Consider the following 23,256-nt stretch of genomic DNA (forward strand, 5'->3'; position numbering starts at 1 on the left):
CACACAGTACCGTAGCATAGTGGGTATGTTACAATACCTTACTTTTACTCGCCCTGATATAGTCTACTCGGTGAATCAAGTTTCTCAGTTTATGCATGCCCCATGTGAAGGGCATATGGAAGCAGTTAAACGGTTGGGGATGGTCTCATATATAAGCGAAAGACAAATGGGCAAAGTGCACATGAGATCACTATTTATTCTGATGCGGACTGGGCGGGAGATCCAGATGAACGCAGATCAGTATCCGGCTATTGTGTATTTGTTGGGATGAATTTGGTTTCTTCGAGTAGTAAGAAACAAAAGGCTGTTGCCAGATCCAGTACAGAGGCTGAATACAGGACAATGGCAGCCGCCACTGCTGAGGCTACTTGGGTTAGACATCTATTGACAGAAATAGGAGAATCGATATCTCGATCACTTCTTTTGTGTGACAACCAGAGTGCCATTAGTATGTCTTTTAATCCAATCCATCACAGTCGTGTCAAACATATTGAAATAGACCAGCATTTTGTGAGACAAAAGGTAGAAGAGAAAGAGATTGAGCCTCAATTTGTTCAAACTACAGATCAAGTGGCGGATATATTTACAAAAGGATTGACTAAAGACAGATTTTGGACGTTAAAAGGCAAGTTGTTCATGATTCAAGATCATGCACAACTTGAGGGAGGGTGAAAAGAAGTGTTTTCTCTGGTTACGGGTCATGGATCTGAAGATCCAGACCCGTGACACCCACTTCTTCATTAATGGCATTATGTAATATTGATTATTGTAAAAAGGGTATTCTAGTACCCTAATTTTGTTTGTAATCACATCTTAACATAAAGGAATACACAGCAGCCGACCCATACATTGCAGGGTATCGGTTTTTCCCAAACCTCTCTCTCCCTTTCTCTATCTCTCTCTGTTTCGCAGCTCTCTTGCGTGGAACGAACTGCAGGTTGCAAAACTAACAGTTTCAAGCCATAAATCGCCTTTCTCAATCTACACACCTTCTGACACTCCCCCTCAACCTCGAATCCTGGAGGTTGTTGCATGTAAACGGTCTCAGATAGATCCCCATATAGAAATGCATTTTTCACATCTAATTGGTACAAGCTCCAACCATGCTGAACAGCTACTGAGAGAACAAAACGAATGGTACTCATCCGTGCAACAGGAGAAAAGGTTTCAAAGAAATCAATACCATATGTCTGAGTATACCCTTTGGCTACTAATCTGGCCTTGTACCTTTCAATAGAACCATCAGATTTGTACTTTATTGTATATACCCATTTACATCCAACAATGTCAGCATCTGCTGGGGAATCAACTAGATCCCATGTATGTTGAGATGCTAAAGCATCCATTTCTTCTTGCATGGCCAGCTTCCAGCGGTTATCACGCTCTGCCTGTTGATAGTTCAGAGGAATAGTTTCAGCAGATAAGGCTGAAATAAAAGTTTTCATCTGATTTCCAATTCTGGCATCGGAGACAAAATGAGATATGGGATATAAGGTATATTGTCGTGTCCCCTTGCGTAGAGCAATAGGCCTGTTATCATCATCATGAAGATCACTATTGTCGGTAGAACTTACCTCAGGGGAAGAAGAAGATGAAGGCACTTGCGGAGGTGGAGCTCTACGCACATATACCAATGGAGGATTATTGAATCTGGAAGAGGATGAAGTTTGGTTCGGTAATGAGGGCACAAATTCCAAAGAAAAAGGAGGTACAGGTAATGGAAAAGACTCGGCTGGATCAACCTGCAGCGGGGAACCGGTACTAGAGTAATATGGAGTGGATTCCAAGAAAGATACATCAGCACTGACATACTCTCGGCGAGAAATAGAATCATAACATCGATATCCCTTTTGATTTTTGGGATAACCTATAAACATGCATTTTGTAGCTTGAGCAACTAATTTATCACGGTCAGGGCCGAGTTTGTGTACAAAACAAACACATCCAAATATTTTTGGTGAGAAAGAAAAGAGTGGAGCATTAGGTTTTAGGATATGTAATGGAATTTGACCACTCACAGAAGACGAAGGCATGTGGTTGATCAGATAGCAAGCAGTGGTAATCGCATCACCCCAGTATAACGCAGGAATATTGGATTGAATCATAATGGTCTGGGCAACATCAATCAGGTGCCGATGTTTTCGCTCAGCCACCCCATTTTGTTGAGATGAATAGGCACAGGAAGTTTGGGGTTGGATGCCATGATCTTGGTAAAATTGTAACAGAACTTTTGATTTAAACTCAAGAGCTTTATCAGTGCAAACAATCTTGACAATAGATTCAAACTGAGTTTTTATTTCAAGAATTAAGGATTTGATAATACTTGGAACTTCAGATCGTTCTTTTATTAAAAACACCCATGACAACTTAGAGAAATCATCAACATAATATCGACACTGAGTCCTAATAGGAATCTTACTAGGACCCCATACATCTGCATGAAGAAGTTCAAAAACTTTATTACTAGACTGACTCTAACTCGAAGGAAACGAACTTCGATGATGCTTGCCCAGCTGACATGCTTCACACTGAAAGGATGTAGTGGAAGGAATTTGAGAAAAGACAGACCGAAGCTTTGACAATGAAGGATGACCAAGACGACGATGCCACTGAACAGGACTGAATGAGTGTTCCATTGCAGCATGAACATTACCCACTGGATGATGTAGGTAGTAGACTCAATTTTCTTCATAGCCTCCACCAATCTTCTTCCCCGTCAGCAAATCTTGAAAATGACAACCCATCGGATCAAATATTACTCTACAATTTTGTTCCTTTGTAAGGCAACTAACAGATAGTAAACTTTGAGGAAAGTTTGGAGCATGAAGAACATTTTTCAACTGTAAGGAGGAGGATATAGAAATATTTCCCTGACCAACAACTAGAGATGAACTCCCATCGGCTAATGAGACTCCTCGATGAACAGTAATATCCTTTAGATCTGAAAAAACAAGTGAATTTCCACACAAGTGTCTGGATGCACCAGAGTCAATAATTCACTTACTGTCAGTCGGATGAAGATGATTTCCTGTTGAGTAGGCAACACCAACTACAGGAGTGGAACTCAAAGGACGAAGAGCTATCAACTCATCATATTCAGCACGACTGAGGGTGATACTATGGTCACTTGCGGAGATATTATCCTGTACATTTGTTGCCTCGATAGTAGTAACATTTGCTTTAGGAGCATATGACTTTGATGAAGAAGAGGTTGGCCGACCATGCTTATCCCAGCAACGATCTTCTAAATGTCCAGATTTTCCACAGAATGTACATTGAAGCTTTCCTCTGCCTCTCATACCACGTCCACGACCTCATCCTCTGATATTCTGAATATTTTCACGCCCATAACCAGATGAGACAACAAGAGCAGATGACTGAGTCATAGGTTGAGATTGTGGAAGAGAGATCGCAAGTCTACTCAGACGATTGTATGCATCAGCAAGAGTAGGTACATCTGATCCAGTCAACATTTGAACTTTTGCAACAGAAAATTCTGAAGAGAGACCTGTAAGAAAGCGAGCAACCATGGTTTGTTCTTGATGATCCTTTTGCTTCGAGCAACAAAAAGGCATGTGAGCATTAAGTCGTTCAAACGCAACTTTGAAAGAGGCATAGTACTGGGCCAAGGTCTGATCTCCTTGCTGCAAATTATATATCTCTTGTTCGACTTGCAGGATACGACTCACATTAGTCTCTTGTGAGTACGTATCTCGAAGATTGTCCCGCATCAGTTTAGTTGTATTATAGTAAATTAAACCATCTTCAATATGGGGCTCGACACTATTCATGATCCATGACATAACTATGTCATTATCTTCATCCCAAGTAACATATTTTCCCAATTTTTCAGTGGGTTCGTATTCCAACAAAATATGTTTTCGACGATGTCCAGATACCGACATCATAAAAGTTCTGGACCACCTGGCATAGTTGGTTCATTCAACCTTACGGAAGAGTCGTACGAGAAGGGATTGGCAAAAGCCTTATACACCCCAATATGTTCCATTTTGGAATCACATTTCGAAGTTTCAGCCATACTGAAGATGTAATTCAATTAAAAAATCAGATTACCTCACTTGAACAGCAAGTGCTCAAGAAGAATTTTCCAACACAACAGGGAATCACACCTGCTGTTTCCACGACAGGAAAAAAAAAAAAACAGCCCACAAACAGGGAAATTTTCCAACACAGCAGGGAATCACGCCTGTTGTTTCCACGACAGAAGGATAACTTAAACTAACATGCTTCTTTCAGAGCACGCATAAAAAAAACGCGAACCAACCAACTAAAGTCCATATTTTGAAATAAACCAACCAACTAAAGTCCAGGAATCACGACCATTGCTGCTCCCAAACACATCACGACCAACGATAATATGCAGACGCAGAAAAGAAATCACGACAACTGTTGTTCTCCAAACATATAAGGCTCGACAGCCAATAAGTCTTCAGGGCACAGTTAAACAGATTAATCATATCTCGATCACACGCAACAACACATTAAATGAATCTTGATCACACGCAACAGCACAGGAAAGAAAATTTCTGCTGCTCCCAAACAGCAGGAAATCATGGCAGGCACGCAAAAGCACAGGAAATGACAGCAGCAGGAAATCATGGCAGGCACGCAACAGCACAGGAAATGAAAAATTCTGCTGCTCCCAAACAGCAGGAACAAAACTCGGCAACAAACAAAAATCACGTCACGGCAGGAAATCACGACAGGAACACAGCAGGAAATCACGGCAGGCACGCAACAGCACAGAAAATGACAACAACAAAAGATCACAGCAGGAAATCACGGCAGGAGATCACGGCAGAGAGAAAAAAAAAACTCCAAACTGAGGAGCTTAAGGGTTACGGCTCCACATCTGCTCCCTTAGATCTGATGACAGATCTGGGTAAAATCCCAGATCTGTTATCAGATCTTCCACGATAAAAAAAAACAGCAAACCTGATTTCAAGAAAAGTTTTTTTTTCGTTGGTGAAGATCAGTCCCTATTGATCACGCTCCCGAGATCGAGGGCTCTGATACCATGTAGAAGGAAGAAGCGATGCACAACCACCTGTGTAGAGAGAGAAAGAGAGAGAGTCGGTTGCACAATAGAAAACTCGTTAACTCATGTTATTAGGGCTTCTCTCTATGTTAAATAGAGAGAGGCTAAAAAGAATAAATTACATCTAAGCCCATTATTAAAACAAAATTTCAAATAACCTCTAATATAAAAAGACTTAAACTTAAAACCACCTATTCTCAACAAGAAATATAAGTTATCCATGGTTATTGTGAATGTTCTCTTGCACAGGTAAGTCATGCATGAATTAAATGATCATGCATGAATAAGGTTATTGCATATGATATCGACTGTACCAAAAATTATTTATTTACATGAAAAATAGTGGCATTTCATGTATGACTGTTTTATTGCAATTATGTTATGTTATTGTATTCCTATTGGGGGCTTGTGGATATTGACCCCATACAAATTACAGGTATTGGAAGTTATAGCGTTGTCGAGAGTCAGTCACCGTCTCTTCTCAACAACTGGAGTTTTGAGGAGTACTTATACTAATTTTGTAAAAACTTTATGGTTCATTTTGAAATGAAAATACTTTGATTTTGATTTCAATCATTTATAAGTGTTATTATGTTTCACTGTTATCGATTGATTTTATAGCCCGCTCGAGGTTTTCAACTGGAATAAAAAAAAGGTTGTCTTTCTGATGCCATCTTAGTTGTCAAAGGCGCTAGGAAGTGAGCCCCTAAAAATACTAGCCGAGACCTAGGCAGATTAGGCGGTACCCCAAATAAAAAAAATAAAAAACATAAAAAATATGTAAACAAACTACTAAAATTAATAACAAACATGTATACAATGTAAAATCAATCAACAATAAGCAATAGACAAATAATATGTTGTCAAACACTATAAAGCAATTATATTACATAAAAACAGTCAAATAGATAACTCATAAGCTTATAGATTATATATGAATTAAGTACATAGATATGTATATATATAATTATATATATAATATAAGCACATAATATTGTAAATTTATAATATGTGTTTATGAGATGTTAATATATATAATTATATACAATTACTCAGGAAAAATATGTGTGTGTGCAACTGCGCATCAAACCGAGAGACTACCTCAGCTAGGCCACCTAGGCGGCGCCTAGGCTCCGCCCTTGACAACTAAGCGCAGGGGTGAAAGGAGGAAGAAGAAAAGATGTAAGGTAAAAAAAACAAAAGAAAAAAATGAGAGAATAAAAAAAAAACTTTTGGGGCAAGAGAAAGAAGAAAAGGAAAAAATGAAAGACAAGAGACAAAAAAAAATTAAAAAAACATGACAACTATGTCTTTGCAACTTAAGCATGGACTGCCTAATTAGCCTAGGTAAAAAAAAAGGGGCCCTACCGCCTAGACCCACAAGCTTAGACGGTGGCGCCTAGGCATAGCTTTTGATGACTAAGGCTGTCATACAAAAAAAATTACGTGTTTTTCTGGTTTTAAATCCAGGGGCGTTACATGAATATTAATATTGGATCTGGATTTTGCCGTTACTTAATAACCTTCCTTAAGTTGTACATGGTAATCACCATGGATTTCAACTACCAAAACCCTTGTTTTGTCAAGCATTTTGTAAAGAGATCTGTTATTTGATTTTCTGAGACAATGAACCTTGCTTCAAGTTTCCCATCTTCAATTTTTCTTCTAATAAAGTGTTGATCAATCTCTATGTGCTTAGTTTTTCCATGATGAATAGGATTCAAGGAGATCTTGATGGCACTCTGACTGTCACATAATAAAATTGATCTAGGGACTATTTCATCTAGTTCATGTAATAAACTCCTTATCCATGTCAATTCTAAGGCAATTGTTATCATAGCTCGGTATTCGGCTTCAGTACTTGACCGAGCTACGGCTCTCTATTTACGACTTGACCAAGAAACTAAATCACCCCAACAAATACACAATAACCTGAAACTGATCTCCTTGCATCTGAGTCTCCTACTAGTCAGCATTTGAATAGGCCATGACTATGAAAATTTATCTATGAAGAGTCGTGTTCTTCGCATAATAAATCCGGTACCTGTGTGTGTCCAGAACAGCTACGAAGAAGGGGAGACGTTGTAGCTTGGGACTGCTATTTCACTGATCCTACAATTCCCAATAGGGAAATTGTGTGACATGCTACTTTATTTATAAAATATGAAATACAAACCTTCCCAAATACAACTCTAGACAAGAGAGACAAACTAAAAAAGGAAACCTTGTACAAATAGGAACCTGCATAAGTAGGAAATCTTATACAAATACCAAACCTACACAAATAGGAGGCATACATAAACAGGACAGCAAGAGACATAAATTATTGGATCTGAATCCAATATCCAGATCAAGTTGTTGTTATCTCTTAATACTTTATACAGCTGATTATGTGATCAATAACAGTCTTGTAGCCAATGGTGTTTTATGTAAAATTTGCTGCATGTACAATTATAAAACATGTGTATTTTACAAGAGCATATTTGTAAAGTAAAGCAAGACACCTTATACAAGGGATTCTAATAGAAGGGATGTCAAAGACCTCCCTGCTTTCTCGGCTGCCAAGGCTTCACTTGCTCCTCCATCTTATTCTACAAAGATTTCTCCAATAGTACGACACACACACATATATATATAATTTGTTTATTTATTTATTTCTAATTCCATCAAAATAATAGACAGACAAATGTTTGATTTAATGCACAAAAAAAGAAACAAACCAAAATCATAGAAACAAAATAGACAGGAAACAATGATAATATGACAATACATATATAATTAGTATATAGCAAGGCTATCATGTCAAAATATCTTTAGTATAAGCAAGACAGAATGGAAATTTACAAACATTCAAAGGAAGAAAACAAATTTATCCATTTCAAGCATAGAAATGTGGTATGAAGGATTCATCAACAAACTTGTATTGATTAAACACTACCTTCTCTCCTGTGTCAACTTTGGTACCATGAATTTGTATCTTGGCTCCAGTTTCCTGATTAATAAGCAAAACATGAGAATATTAAAAGGAACCATACCTCGTAAAGTAATTTTCGAACATTTGGACTAAATAGCAAACCAAAAACCTCACCGAGGCATTTGTCACAGAATATCTATTCAAACACAAACACCGTAGCAGCAATATACATCAAATTTACCTCTTCAAGCCGCTTTTTCGTACTGCTTTCAGGACCCAATATAAGGGCAACAAAGTTGATATTGGGATATGTTTTCAGCTGCACAAAAACAAAAACTCAGTAAGTCCCAAACTGGAAGATAGAATGTGCATTCAGATTTACTTGATTTATATCATAATACAAATGTAACTGTTAATGGACATAAGGAATATGCCCAACACCTTTACCATACAAATATGCAAGTACTCTCCACAATATCCATCGACTATACTCGGTTTTCACCATACAAAAAAAATACCATCCAGAGGGACCACCTACTATGCCGAGTTTTCCATCAAGTAAAAAAAATACATGCAATAAGCACCTATGAGCAATACTACCTCAAGGTGATCAAAATGCATTTTAGAACAAAATATAGCTGCAAACTAGCCAAAATGTTTTCCAATGACGTAAGAAGATTCTTAATTTTTATGCTAACAAAACTTTTCAAAATGCACATCAAGCCCTTCCATTCAACCTTTAGAAAATATCAATAGAAATATATATTGATCCATATGTTTTATTTTTCTTTTTGATGATTCCAAGAAAAAATTGATCAATATGGATGAACTGATGAATGTGGCCTCTCTTCAAGTGCTATGGTTGCTTCACCATGAGGACAGGTGGTGGACCTTTCTAGACTCTAATCAGGGAGGAACACAGATCGAGGAGCTAGCATTCAGAGTCAAAAGGGAATTTCTAGCCAGAAATTAAAATAGGTGGCTTAAGTCTTTGGCAGCCTTCAAAGAACATTTGAGCAAATTTTGGAAATGGTAACACATTCCTTCTCAGCATGACACCTGGACAGGTGGGGCACCATTAGATATGTTTATGCCAACTTTAGTCAACTATAGGTACAATTAATGGTATATTGTTTGTGTGAACCTGATGGCTGAGATGTGGTTTGGAGGAAGTTAATGACTGATGGTGAGCAGGATGATTTGTTGGATTTTCTTTTCCTGATGGATTGGAAAGTGACTGATAATATGACATCAGATCAAAATGTTTACTTACAAGTATTTTCTTAAACACCATCCATATATGCATCTTTCTAAAGTGAACCCACCACCTGTGTCAAGAATAAGATACATATTGACATGGTATACTTCTTACTTTGTGAGATAGAAAATGGTTAACCCACACACGCACAAACAGGGAGAGAGAGAGAGAGCTAAGAGACAATGTAACAACATATCTTAATCATGTCACCAAACACAGACATCTGCTTTCTAGTATGGCAGCATGGCCATTAGCAGTTCCATAGACAAACGGATGCCCAAGGAAGTTGACAAGCTCACTCAATATAAGATGTCATCATAGAGTCTCTTGTCAAAGTCCCTTTCAAGCAAATGATCTTATGCACTAGCATTATTAGTGGTCGTATCACGTTCAGGTGGGGTTTAAGCCGTACAAATCTAAACCAACCATATATAAAATAGGGACTCTGTTCAGATTCAGATAGGTTCATTTATAAGCTACCTATAAGCAGCCATTTCATCTCCACAGTACATGCCTCCAGCTAAACCCAACTGAGTCAGGTTACCATGTTGCACTAGTAGGATTTCACTAGATTTCATCTTTTTTTTTCTTTTTCCTTAACATACTTATCAACTGCACTTATGTTGGCAGAATGGTTTTCATAGCTTCCAACTGAAAGATCATTCATTCAAGAGGATCCCTAGCAAGGAAGCATTCGATGTATCAGATGTAAAGGCTTTCCAAGATTTTTCATGAATTACAATGTCCCTTGCTTAAATATAATGAAAGTGTTTTAATGGGATTTAATGGTAAGTTGTGATGATAGTGCAAATAATCAAAGCACTGGCCAAGTTGTTATTATTGAATTGAATGATAACTGTATTGGTATTGTCAGAGCATCATCATAGTCCTTATTCCATGTCACCTCTCACTATTCGTGAAGTCATATATATCCTCCTCTCCTTGTAGCCCTTTCGACATATATAGACCTTTATAAAGTAGTTGCTTTAGGTTTGTTAATAGCAAGGCTAAACTAATGTAAATTGTTCCTCAATTTTTTCTTCTATTGTGAACAGTTAAATCTCTTGTATCACACCCATTCATCTTAGTTTGGCAATGCTCATAACTCTAGACATATAACCTAGGCATGTTGTGTTGTCTTGTTGCACATTGTGTACCACCCAACATGTTGATGTTACGAAAACCTTAAAGAAAAAAAGTTGCTAACATTGAAAAGAAAATTTTAATTACACAGTAGACCATGAGTTGGTTCCAAAATTTTATGCACATGTCATTTCTTTTTGTTTCCTAGCATTTTCGTAATGTGTGATGTGTTGATGCTTGAGAATTTATAATCCTTTCATGAAGATTTGAAACCACATTTTTAGTTATTTGTATCTGTTATGTAAGTATTGATACTTATTAGATCTGCGATTATGATCATGGGAATTGCCATAGTTCATGAAGGTGGTGACTTCCCATTCGATTTACTAGGGATCCCCAACTCTCTCACACACACACTCTCTCATATCACCCTTATTACTGTTAAAAATGTAGCCCTAATATCATAAGGAGAGGGAGTAGCTCCAACAAACCATGTGGGAGCCATATTTTTGGATTGCCATCATGGTGGATGCAAAAGAACTCATGTTCAAGATGCCAGCAAATGCATATAATAAAATGAAACTTCAAAACTCAGGCCATGATTGAAAGATCTATTGTACAAAAAACCTGCTGGCATCACCTAGAGGGTGAGCTGATGTTAGCTGTGAAACAATTCACTGGTGTTATCAGTGACATCATCAGGCCTGCAACACAAGAACTTCAATGCAGATGCGAGCGAAGTGTCCTCTTCCAAGGGTACGAGTGAAGTGATCAACTTCAATAAGGTACCCATTAAGATATTCTGCCATGCCTTCAAAGAACTCCATATTCCATAACTCCAGCGAAAGAATTGGTAATCGAATCCACAAAGGAACTCTGTTTTGGGCTTCTAGTTTCAGAGGCATGCCAGGCATCCACCTATTTATTGTAAGTGTGTGCCCTCCTATAAGCCATGCACGTCGTTGCAGTAACATCTTCAGATCGTTATCAATGGCTACTCAGATAAGAAACAAACCATTGCTAAGCTCTATAAATCGGAGTTCAGAAACATTGGCCCACAACTTTTGCAATGATGAAAAAATGAATTTGAAATTCATCCTCTTGTATCTCTCACCGCCAGAGAGGCCCACTATTGCACTCCATCGAACAGGATGAAGCATGTGTTCATAGTTGGATGCCGGAATAAACAATTGATTGTTGTTTGGGCCCTTTGATTCATCACCGGAGGCAGATTCTTCGACCCTCTAGTCGTTGCGCCATCTCCTTCAACTATCGCTGCCCAAGATTTCTGAGGCCCAGCAGCAGGTTCTAGTGTAGATTCGTTCGGGAGGAGAGGCGGGGTGGGGGAGCCGGTGGCTCACCATGATCAGTGAGGGGAGTTCTCTCCATGTGGTTGAAATTAGGAAACTTGATATAAAACAATTGTAGAACAGGAAATGATAATGATACTCAAGATGATATGGTTGAACCACACAATGAAATACAAGTCTATACTCGTCGTACCGATGGTCATCCTCCATGTGTTTTAGAAAAGTATTTGTAAAATCAAGACATAGATCAATCTAGTATTAGAAGATACATGAGGATTTTCAAAGTACCTAGTAGATTTGTGTCCTATAAATCCTTTGAACATAAGTATAGAACATGTCTTATGGTCATCCACTCATATGTAAAACGATCTTCCTATAATAAATGCTAAGAATCATCAAGAATGGATTAAATATATGAACACTGAATTAGAAGCCCTAGAAAAGGCAAAAACTTGGAAAATTCAATCTATCACCTATAGAAAAAAAACAATAGAGTGTAGATGAGTCTACAAAATTAAAACTAAAAGTGATGAGATATTAGAAATATACAAAGCTAAGTTAGTAGCTAAGGGTTGCAGTCAAGAATAGAGAATAAACCAGAGTTGCCAGTCGAGGAAGCGGGAAGCGGAGGCGGGAAGCGGAAGCGGAAGCGAGGCACTTCTAAAATTTTAGGAAGCGGGAAGCGCGGAACGACTTAGGAGCGAACCGGGAAGCGTCTCGAAAGCGACCTAGGAAGCGTCTCAGAAGCGATATAGGAAGCGACCTAAGAAGCGAAAAAATAAGCGACATAGGATTCAAATGAGAAGCGAAAGGGAAGCGATTTTGGGATATGATTCCCAATTTTTATTGTTTTTTTTTATTTTATGTTGATTGCCAGATCGTATACATGAATTTAGTGTTCATCATTGTAAAATTGGCTGAGCATTGGAGATTCGAGATATTGTATTTGTTGTTAATGTCCCTGCACACAAATAGAACACCAAGAAAAAATATGCAGAATATATCTAAAACTCGACACGATAACACCAATAAAATATCATACAACTAGCTTCATATGAATATGAATACTCAACTATAGGCACCAAAAGTAAGCGAGAACTAACAATAAATTCACATCCAAACTGAGTATATCACATCCATACTACCACAAATATCATACATGATATCCAAGCCATCAATACAATGAGATGAACTTACCTCACAATTCTGATAAGCGCATCAAGCCAAATCCAGGTTACCGCCTCTAGTACCACTTCATAAGCATCACGAGAACTCAGCCAAACATGAATAATATCAACCCAAATCACGTTTGTCTGATGGTATACATCAAAACGACCAAAATACAATCCATTCGAGACCCAAACACTCACCGATTGGATTACATTAAACAAAAAACCAAATCTGGACATAAAAAACCTCAATATCCAAAAATCACCAAAAAATCGATAGAAAATCAACCACTCAACTGATTGTCGGACGTCGAAGGTCGTCGGAGAATGTCGCCGGAAAAGGTTGCTAAATCGGTTGAGCGAGAGAGGAGGAGAGGCTCGAAAGAGGCATGAAAAAAAACCCTAAGCCTCTCTTTCGAGTTTTTATTTCACGATTTTTTGAAAATTTCCATTTTACCCTTAATGAAAAAAAATCTTTCTTTTAAAAAAAAGGGTAAAATGGTAAAATGTGTATCCCTTCAATAGGGTACGCGTACCCCTCTAATGGGGTACGCGTCCCCTTTTAATGGGGTACGTGTACCCCATTAAAGGGGTGCACGTCCCCCATTAAAGGGGTATGCATACCCCATTAAAGGGGGGGAGGGGGGGGGGGGCGCTTCCTGTCATAAGTGTGTGCTTCCCCATGCGTTTCGGAAGCGCCGCGTTTCGCGCTTTCGAAGCGCGTATCGGGGAAGCGCGCTTCCCCTATAGTAGGGGCGCTTCCGGTAACTCTGGAATAAACTACAAAAAAACATTTGCCCCCGTAGCTATAATGACTACAGTTAGAACACTTATTGCTATAGAATCTATTAAAAAATAGCTTATTAATCAAATGGATGTTTAAATTATTTTTCTTAATGGTAATCTTAACAAGGAAGTTTATATGTAACCTCACCCTAGGGTTGGCACATGGAAAAATCCTTCTTTTATGCAAAGCCTTATATGGTCCGAAGCAAACTCCTAAGGCTTGGTATAATCATTTTAGTAGTGTGATGACTAGATTTTAAATCTTGTTACACAAACATTGCATTGTTTGTTAAGACTTTTAATGGAGGTATAATAATTCTACTTCTCTATGTAGATGATATAATTATCACAGAAGGTAATAAGCAAAAAGTTAATCATATTAAAATGTCCTCAACGCTAACTTTGATATGACAAATCTTGGTTTTCTTCATTATTTTCTTAGAATTGATGTTGCATATTCACCTCGTGGGTATTTCTTATTAAAGACTAAATATGTAGCCAAGATAATAGAAAGATCTGGACTTACTGATGAAAAGTGAGTTGATATATAGGAGGTCATCAATACAAAGATGAAGAAAAATAGAGAACATTTGAAAGATTCAACTCCATCCAGACAAATGATTGGAGCTCTAACCTATCTTTCTATTACTTATCCTACATTGTGCATGCTATTTATTTTGCTAGTCAATTTTAACATTCTCCCACTATAGTACATATGAATGATGTAATGACAATTTATATATATATATATATTATAAATACTATTAATCATGGTTTATTTTTGTCATCATCTTCATTGAAAGTTATTGCATATTCAAACTCTAATTGAGAAAGAGATATGAATGATCGATGCTCAACCACAGGTTTTTGTGTTTTTATAGGAGACTCCTTAATATCATGAAAGTGCAAGAAACAACAAAAGGTGTCTCTATCCTCTAACGAAGCAGAATACTGTAATATGACCACCACTACTTCTAAACTAGTGTGGTTGAGACAATTATTAGAAGACTCGAGAGTTCACATATCAGAACCTTCAAGATTATGTTGTGACAACAAAAATGTAGTCTACATCGCAGGCAATCACATGTTTCATGAAAGAACCAAACACATAGAAATGGATTGCCACTATGTTAGAAAAAAATTCTTGAAGAAGACCACTACATTGCTATATGTACTATCTGAGTATCAACTGGCGGAGTTATTCATAAAGGCATTTTTGTCTCCAAGATTTCACTTCCTTCTTGGCAAACTCTCAGTTATGACACCGTGAGTTTGAGGGGGTGTTAAAATATGTTGTGTTCATATAACATGTATATATATATATATATATATATATTCTAATATTGAAATAGGGAATATCCTTTAGGGGTATTTTGCCAATTATTCTCATGTAATAGGGTCAGCCCATTAGGGGCATTTTTTGTATTTTTCTTTTTCCTTTTTATTAAGGGCAATATAGTTTAAGACCATAGAGTCGTTGGAGCTCTTTTGGGTCCATGTTGCCCCTTTGTGATGTATAAATAGGGACCTCTAGTCCCCTTATGGGTCAATTATTTTTTGTGTATTCCCTTATCAATAAATTGATTATTTTTAAGAGTGTTTCTTGGCCCTTAGTGGCTCTTGAACTTTTGAACCCATATTTGAGTTGTGTGAAGCCTTTTGGGTTGTGTTTTTGTGCGAGGTGCGAGCACCATCATTTCATTACAGTTTTCATAGTTACAGTTTTATCTCTCAAATAAACTCCGCACACATTAGAAATTCTTTTGAAAGAAACCTGCAAACCTTAAAGAAGAATAACAAATAAAATAGCCTCCTACATGGTAGAAGCCAGTACGGTTTGGGGTTTGAACTTTGAACCATTGAGTTTTTCCACCAATCTTATGAAACAAAAAACAAATAAATAAATAAAAAGCATACTTAGTTCATCATAAAGGAAATAATAAGAATTGAAGTGCAACTACAAGGAGAATAAAAATGCTACTACGACATGATTTATGTATAGGGATGTAACCAGGTCAGATTCGGTTCAGATGTTGGCAATACCAAATCCAGTTTCCTCTAATCAAATTCAGAATCAGAGTAAGAGATGGATGTAAAATCAATCCAACCGATTTCCAGTCCAGTTTTTACAATAAAATTCAAATCCGACCAAACACTCTAACTAATAGGATTGAGTTTTCATCCAAAAAAGATGTTTTTGTGTCAATGTCAATTATAAAATTTATTATAGTAAAAAGAAAAATAAATAGACACATGGACAGGCACTCTCCAAAAGTGTTTCTTTTTGCATTTATTCCACCTTGGGCACACATCTACAGGTGGCGAAAGCTTTTAAAAGAACAATGACAATACCAAATTGTCTTGGTGTATTCATTGCACCTTACAAATGTGAGACACATTGCATTTTCTTGGAATGGTTTAAAATTTTAAGTGTAAAACATGTGTTTCCACACGTAAGCATTTAAAATGGTAAAGACCCAATCTGTTGCTATCTAAAACCAAATCTGAGTTCGAATACGATTAGATTTTACCATGTGATACCAAAATCAACCCAATTACAGATTCAGATGTACATTGTGTTATTAAACCCAATTAAACAGATTCAGGTCAGTCGCATTTTCAACACAAACCTGTACAGTTGGCATCCCAATTTATATAGTCACTAGCTGGTGAAGTAAATGTCCACGAGTAGGCATACTTTCTTTTTGTCCCTTGTTGACTGAGGTCCAGGCCCCCAAAAATGCCCAGATACAACTGATAATAGGTCATCAAGCTACAAGTACATACAGATATAGAACCCTTCGACAGGACAAGCTTTTACAGAACATCGTGGTGGATTTATACCAGTGTTATTAAAAATGAGCCTCAAGGCTCAAAAAACACGCCTCGCCTCAAGGCGAGGGCCTTTGTGCCTTGAGGCGCAGGTATAAAGCGTAAAGGCCCCGAGGCGTACGCCTCATACCCCTTGAGGTGTACGCCTCATACGCCTTGAGGCATATGCCCCTTGTTTTTTTGGTCAACCAAAATTGAGGATTGCACCCTTGAGGTGTACGCCTCAAGGTGAGGCGCGCCTAAAGGGGAGGCATATGCCCCTCGTTTTTTTGGTCAACCAAAATTGAGGATTGCAAATCAGGGCCCACGACCCTAATTAGGGTCGGGGGCCCTCATTCTCTCTCTCGTCTCTCACTCGTCTGCTCTCACTCGTCTGATTTCTCTCGTCTCTCCCTGGTCTCTCTGCTCTCTCCAACCTCTCATCTCGGTCTCTCCCACCTCTCTCTGTCTCGTCGTCAACCTAACCCGAGCTTTCAAAAGTTGGTCTTTAAGGGTTGGTCTTGATGTTGCATGAGTTGTACTGAATTGTAGCCCTAAAAAGAACATTTTATCACCTCATTTCAATTTATCCTCATACTGTTGTTATGTGTCTTTCACATATACCAGTTCTTTGTGTATGATGTATGGTTTTTAGTTATTTGGGGTTATGCCTATTTCCTCCCTTGATTTATGTTGTATCTACATGATTCTGGAACCACTCCACTCATTCTTTCTGTTTTGTCTGTTGACTATATATTTAATCCACTTGAACATTTATGAGTAGATTTTTGTCCGAGTTTATGAAACTTTTCAGCTTCAGGTTGACAAGTTCTTTTATAGCCTTAAAGGTGATTGGTATGTTGAATGCTCATGTGTACAGTTTCAGATTTTCTACAATGTAGAACTTCTACTGGCTGTAAGCATTCCTGATAACCATGAGTCATTTTGATCATATTTTTCTTGAAATTAGTTATAAGGCACATGTTCTGCAGTTCATGAAGGATAATGTAGCTTTCCACTATGACTTGTACAGGTCCTCTTGGAAGCTGGATACCTGAACTTGTATTGCTCATAGAATTGCTTTTGGTTTCTGTCCTGAAGAGGAGCTTGAGGCTTAAGTTTCTTTGGTTTGCCTTTCAATGAGGCAAAGAGAGGGAAACTTTAGGTGATCAATGCAAATAACTAATATTATGAAATTAGCAAACTCTGCAGATGTCAACATAACATGGTTATTGAATAGGAAAAAGAATTTCTTATTTTTTCATTTAATGAAAAGATGATACTTGAACCAACACCACACACCAGCAACCTGTAAGGATGGTTCCCTCAAGAAACCATCTTCCTAAATGTCCTATGTCCTTCCAAGAAGAAGATGAGTCACTAGCTCGGTCCCTTGGTAAATGAGCCAAGCCCAAACATGCTCTGTTTATTATTTTTTGGCTATTCTTGCATAGGTATAAAGCATAATTCCTTCATCAATAAAGCATTTTTTTATTTATAATTTTAGATATTTTTTATAGTTTTTTTTTAGTTTTCAAAAAAAAATTGAGGCCTACGATTTACGCCTCGAGGCTTATGCCTCGCCTCAGATTTTGGTGGAGCGACTCACTAAAGCTCAACGCTTTTCACAACACTGATTTATACCCTTGAACTTAAAGAATGTCAATAAATTACATTGTGCAAATACAACCACATTGCTGAAAGAGGTTACTACTATCGGACCTAACAAGGAACCAAAGAAGAATATATTACCTAACATGGGAAGAATAGGTTGCCGCATATTTTTGGTTACTCAAAGGTATGTTCCTGAACACCTGAGTTGTGCATTGTCCATCCCTTGGGTTCAAGCTTTATAGTGGAATGGCTATGCTATCTAAACTTTTTTTTTCTTTGGCATGCACATGTGCACCTTGCTCCCCCCCCCCCCCAACCTTGCAAACACTGATTATGCTGGCTAAACATCGTGAGTCACACACACACAAAAGGAAAAGTTAGTGCAAGTTTTTGGTTGCTCGTAGGAATATTGTTAACTCTTGAGTCATGCATCGTCTATCTCTTGGGGTTAAACTTCCTAGTGAGTTAGTCATGTTATTTGAACATATTGTTTTTAGGACACATGCACACATCACAACACATTAATTCAGATTAAAACTATCACATACCAATCATAAGCATTGGGATATTAAGAATATATGTACCGTTATCTTTTAGCTGTCATTTTGTTCCACCCAAGACCAAAACATAAAAATGTGTGGGAGAACTTTATGAGATCTTGCTCAAAGTACAGCAGAGACAAGCATGCCTACTACTCAGTAAGTGAATTAAGAATACAGCACAGTAAAGACTTACAGGGACTGGAACCTTAGTCTCTCTCAGCACCGGCTTGTAACCTGGTGGGGCCTTGTAGATAGGATTCAACCTTATGCACTCACCTAAAATTTTGCACAGTTACCAGGGGTTACTAGTCAGCATGTTACAAAGTTGAAAAGCAAGAGTGTGTAGATGATAATGAAATATACCTATTGCTTCTTGCCTTTCCAATTCCAAGAGTCTATTTAGCTGGAACAGTCGTTTTGCGTTAGAAACTCTACTACATTACAAATCAGTACTAAAAACTATTCTTAAACATGTAGGAGTTTGTTGACTCCCATCCATCAGTACCTCTTTATCAACTTGATGACCAGAATTGTGGCTTGGAATTGGTGACAGTGACTGTGCACTGTGATCATCTTCAAACTCCAGAGCTTCTGACTCCAGTTGCTTTGTGATTTGCTCAACCCGAGTCTGCTCAAAATTTGTACCACCACAAAGGCAGTAATATCATTTAATGCCACCTGGAATGGGAAGCCTCCATGTGAAATAATCACAAGGAAGATGCATTTTGGAGCCCAATGGGAAAAGGAGGGCTTCAATTGCTAAGGTGCAATTGTTTTCATTTCCACAAACAGGAGATAAAAATAATATGGACCCATTTCTGAAAATTTGAAAAGCTATCTCAAATGAAGAGAAAAAAATGTAGAACAGACCAATATTGGTCAAAAAGAAAGGAACAAAAACTAAGGATCGAAATGCGCAAATGTGACACCCATCTACTACAAAGAAGAAAAGTTCAAGTATAGGAGCTTAGCAGCTAGATTAATTGTTGAAATGAAAAATCAAGATAGAGGTCGGAATGAGTCTATGTGGTTGCAATATTCATTACCTGATAAGCTAAAGCCCTGCCTCTTCTAACAGCAGTATCTTGTGTCAGATCAATCCCCCATTTTGTTTTCCTTAGCACCTGTTTAGCACTTTCTTCCTTGGATCCATCAGTTACTTCTGACTTATTGCTGCCTTTAATGATGGGAACAAGGGAACCTGATAATTTGTTCTTTGGTATAACAAATCCTGTTTTTTTACCAAACATAGAGATCTTTGGACTATTAGCTGCTACAGAAGAAGGCACAGAAGTTGACCCTGGCGGTTGCTCACGTTGAGGTTCCAAAGAAGAAGACAGTTTGACTGTTGCAGTCATCTGGTTGTTTGACCAATTAATGGAGAAAGAAAAGAAAAGCCACATCAAATCAATAATAATAATCATAATAACAAGAGTCTTTTTCTAAGAACACATTCATCTATTATATCAAAACCACTATCAAGATCACATTCATAATCACATTTTTCATGATTTGAACTTAAATCAAATAAAAAGGAATACTCATCTACTTCCTTCCCCTTTTCAAAGTCAAAAAAGCTTTTTTTTCTAAGGTCACACTATGTGAGACATAATTTTTTATTTTTAAGATCAAAGCACCTATGGCCTTTTTGGTTATCTGCATAACTCAAGAAGGCACAAGGAATACCACGAGGAGAGAGTTTATCATTTTTGTTAGTAAAAGCAAAACATTTGCACCCAAAAATTCTTAGTCTAGCATAATCAAGGGATACTTTAAAGAGTTTTTCAACTGGTGTTATATTTTATAAAAAAGAAGGCATTTTATTGATGAAATACATAGCATTTAGGGCTGCTTCAGCCCAAAATTCTTTTAGTACTTGATTTGTTATTAATAGAGTTCAGGTTGTTTCCCTAACATGTTTGCATTTTCGTTCAGCCAAACCATTTTGTTGTGGTGTATGACTGCAAGATCTTTGATGTGTGATACCATACAAATTTAGATAATCTTTAAATTTCTTTGATAAAAAATCTTCTCCTGAATCTGTGCAAAAAATAAAAATATCTTTTTCATACTTATTTTTGACCAAGTTGTGAAATATTTGAAAATGTGAGAAGACCTCATATTTATGTTTGAGAAAGTAGATCAAAGTATACATAGAAAAATCATCAACAAAAATCACATTGTATACATATCCACCCTTTGATATAACTGGTATTGGCCCCCCAAACATCTAAATGTATTAGCTCAAGCGGTCCAGAAGAAAAAAAAGTGTTTTCATTAAATGGTAATCTCTTCATTTTTTCAAGAATACAGTCTTTACACGTAAAATTTTCAAAATTACAAAATTTGTTCAAAGTTGAAAAATGTTGATTTTTGGATACATTAGGATGATCAAGTCGTTTGTGTTATATATCCAATTCTAATTTCTTAACATTATAACAAGAGACATCCTTGGGTATTTCTAAAAAATTCATGTAATAGAGACCTCCTTCTCTATGGCCTTCCCCAATCAGCTTCTCTAACTGGCGATCCTATATCCAATATCCATCAAAAGAGAATGAGACATTATATCCATAGTCAAATATTTGTGAAACTGATAAGAGATTTACATTTAATTTTAGAATATAGCTAACTTTTGGAATGGTATTCTTTTTTGAGTTTTGTAAAATCTTTTCAAAATTTTGTATTCCTTCTATTTCAAGAGATGTATCATCGGCTGTAAAAACATTTGACATGCTTGAGTTTGTATAGCATTTAGATAAAATTTTACTATTAGGGGTCATATGAAAGGAAGCACCAGAATCAAGAAGCCAAGGAGTTTTATCGAGATCATAAAATGATAAAACTGTTGCTCCAGTTGAGGCTTCATTTGAAGAAGATACCCCTTTGAAAAGTGGTTGAAGAATCTCCATAAGTTGTGAGATTCATACGGGTGCATCATTAGTTTCTTGTGAAGAACCAACTGAAGCCACCTTCTTTTTGTCCCTTCTTTTAAACTTTGGACATTGAGGCTTAGTGTCCCGAGTTCATGACAGTTATAACAAATAAATTTTTTTCTGACATAATGATTGCCTTGTTTCCAATAAGGCTTGTTATCATGCTCACTTCCTTGTTTCCAATGAGGTGGTTTGCAAGGGCACATGTAGTTTCCCAGTTTAGAGACAGCCAAAACCAAGTCATCTTTATTTTTCAAAGAGTGACCCTTTAACCTATCCTCTTCCATACTCAATTCTTCAATAGTGTCAATAATAGAGGGTAATTTTCCTCTATGAAGAAGAGCGGATTTGGTGCTTTTAAACTCCGGTCTCAAGCCATTTATAAATTGATAGAAATGTTCTGCATCAAGTTGATTTTACCAAAACTCTATATCTTCCACGCAATGCCACTTAGGCTCAAGAATAGATAATTCTTCCCAAAGATCGGACAATTCATTGTAGTATTCCCTAATACTTTTGTATTTTTGAGTCATTGTCCAAACTTTATTTTAAAAATTGCACACATGAGCAATATCCTTAAGACAATACATATTTTTAAGATATTCTCAAGCTCTGTTAGCATGCTCAAATTTTGCGAGACTAGATCATTTTTTAATATCAGCGTTATTGATTAACCAAGACATGATCTTGGCATGCCTCATTCTCCACTCTTTCCACTTTTTTTCATAAGTGACCACCACCACGAATACACGTACACTTGAATCACCAAGAAATTCTTTTTTGTCTCCCACAAGCACGGAAAATGAGGCAATACGCAATCCTTAAGAGTCAAGAGCGAACCTTGCTTCGATACCATGTAAAGAAAACAGAAGCTACCAACAAAATCCACCATAAAGCTAAAGTGAACACACCAAAAGCCACAAATGAGCTCGCTCACAAAACACACCAAAAGCCACAAATGGGCTTACTCACAAAACCCACACAAGGGGCAAGACAAGAAGCTAAAAATAAATAATATTTTATTGATAACCTTCATGCAAGAAGCATTCATAATGTGGGGGTTTTGCCCCATATTTATACACAAAGGAGGACTCCATAGAGAGTCATTGGAGTCCCAACGGCTCAAAATAGAGCCATTGGGACTCTTATGTTGACTAGTCAACATGTGTTGACTAGTCTAATTACAAAAATAAAAAAAAAGAAAAGGAAAAAATAAAGAAAGAGAAAAATATATTTATAGAAATAAATATATATATACAATTTTTAACCGATAATGATAAGAAAAATTTACATAATCATAATTATCGAAGGAAGGTTATTATGAAACAAGTTAAAGCTTTCACACCACAAATCCACACTTTTCATGTGCTTCTGATGAAACTATCTTTTAAAACCCATTGATTTTAAGTCCTTGTCATTTACTTGGCTTCATAGAGATACAAATATCCCACATTTGAACAAGTGATTCCCACTAAAGGAACCAAAGCGTACTAATTATGACAAACCAGTCATGTTGGTATATGAGAATAAAAAATAAAAGAACTGCAGTTTGTGTTTGCAAGATACATAAATCCACAAGCTATGAATAACCTTCCATATGCTTCCAAACAATTAACAAGAACTTCAAGAGCAAAGCCACATACTGACACCCCCACACATACACGAACCCATCCCCATTCCCCACTCGCATAGATAAACAATACAGAAAACCAGTTTTCAAATAGACCAAGCATGCATTCATGCTCTCAAATGACAGGTAATATCACAAGACAAC

The 23,256-nt window shown here is 37.1% G+C and overlaps 1 protein-coding gene across 1 annotated transcript in view; it reads right to left on the reverse strand.

The window, feature by feature from the left end:
- The window catches only part of LOC149841074 (uncharacterized), a 46,817-nt gene that overhangs the window by 22,322 nt on the left and 1,239 nt on the right, over window positions 1–23,256 (reverse strand). The window contains exons 2-7 of the mRNA XM_090003575.1: window positions 19,593–19,904; window positions 19,052–19,174; window positions 18,910–18,949; window positions 18,740–18,822; window positions 8,215–8,292; window positions 7,998–8,051 (exon numbers count right to left, since the gene is read on the reverse strand). Of these exons, the coding sequence (XP_089859701.1) occupies window positions 7,998–8,051; window positions 8,215–8,292; window positions 18,740–18,822; window positions 18,910–18,949; window positions 19,052–19,174; window positions 19,593–19,904 (690 nt within the window). The remainder of the gene's footprint in view (window positions 1–7,997; window positions 8,052–8,214; window positions 8,293–18,739; window positions 18,823–18,909; window positions 18,950–19,051; window positions 19,175–19,592; window positions 19,905–23,256) is intronic.

Source organism: Nuphar pumila, chromosome 4 (genome assembly GCF_984573655.1).
Source record: "Nuphar pumila chromosome 4, dmNupPumi1.hap1.1, whole genome shotgun sequence".
Taxonomy (NCBI): Eukaryota; Viridiplantae; Streptophyta; class Magnoliopsida; order Nymphaeales; family Nymphaeaceae; genus Nuphar; species Nuphar pumila.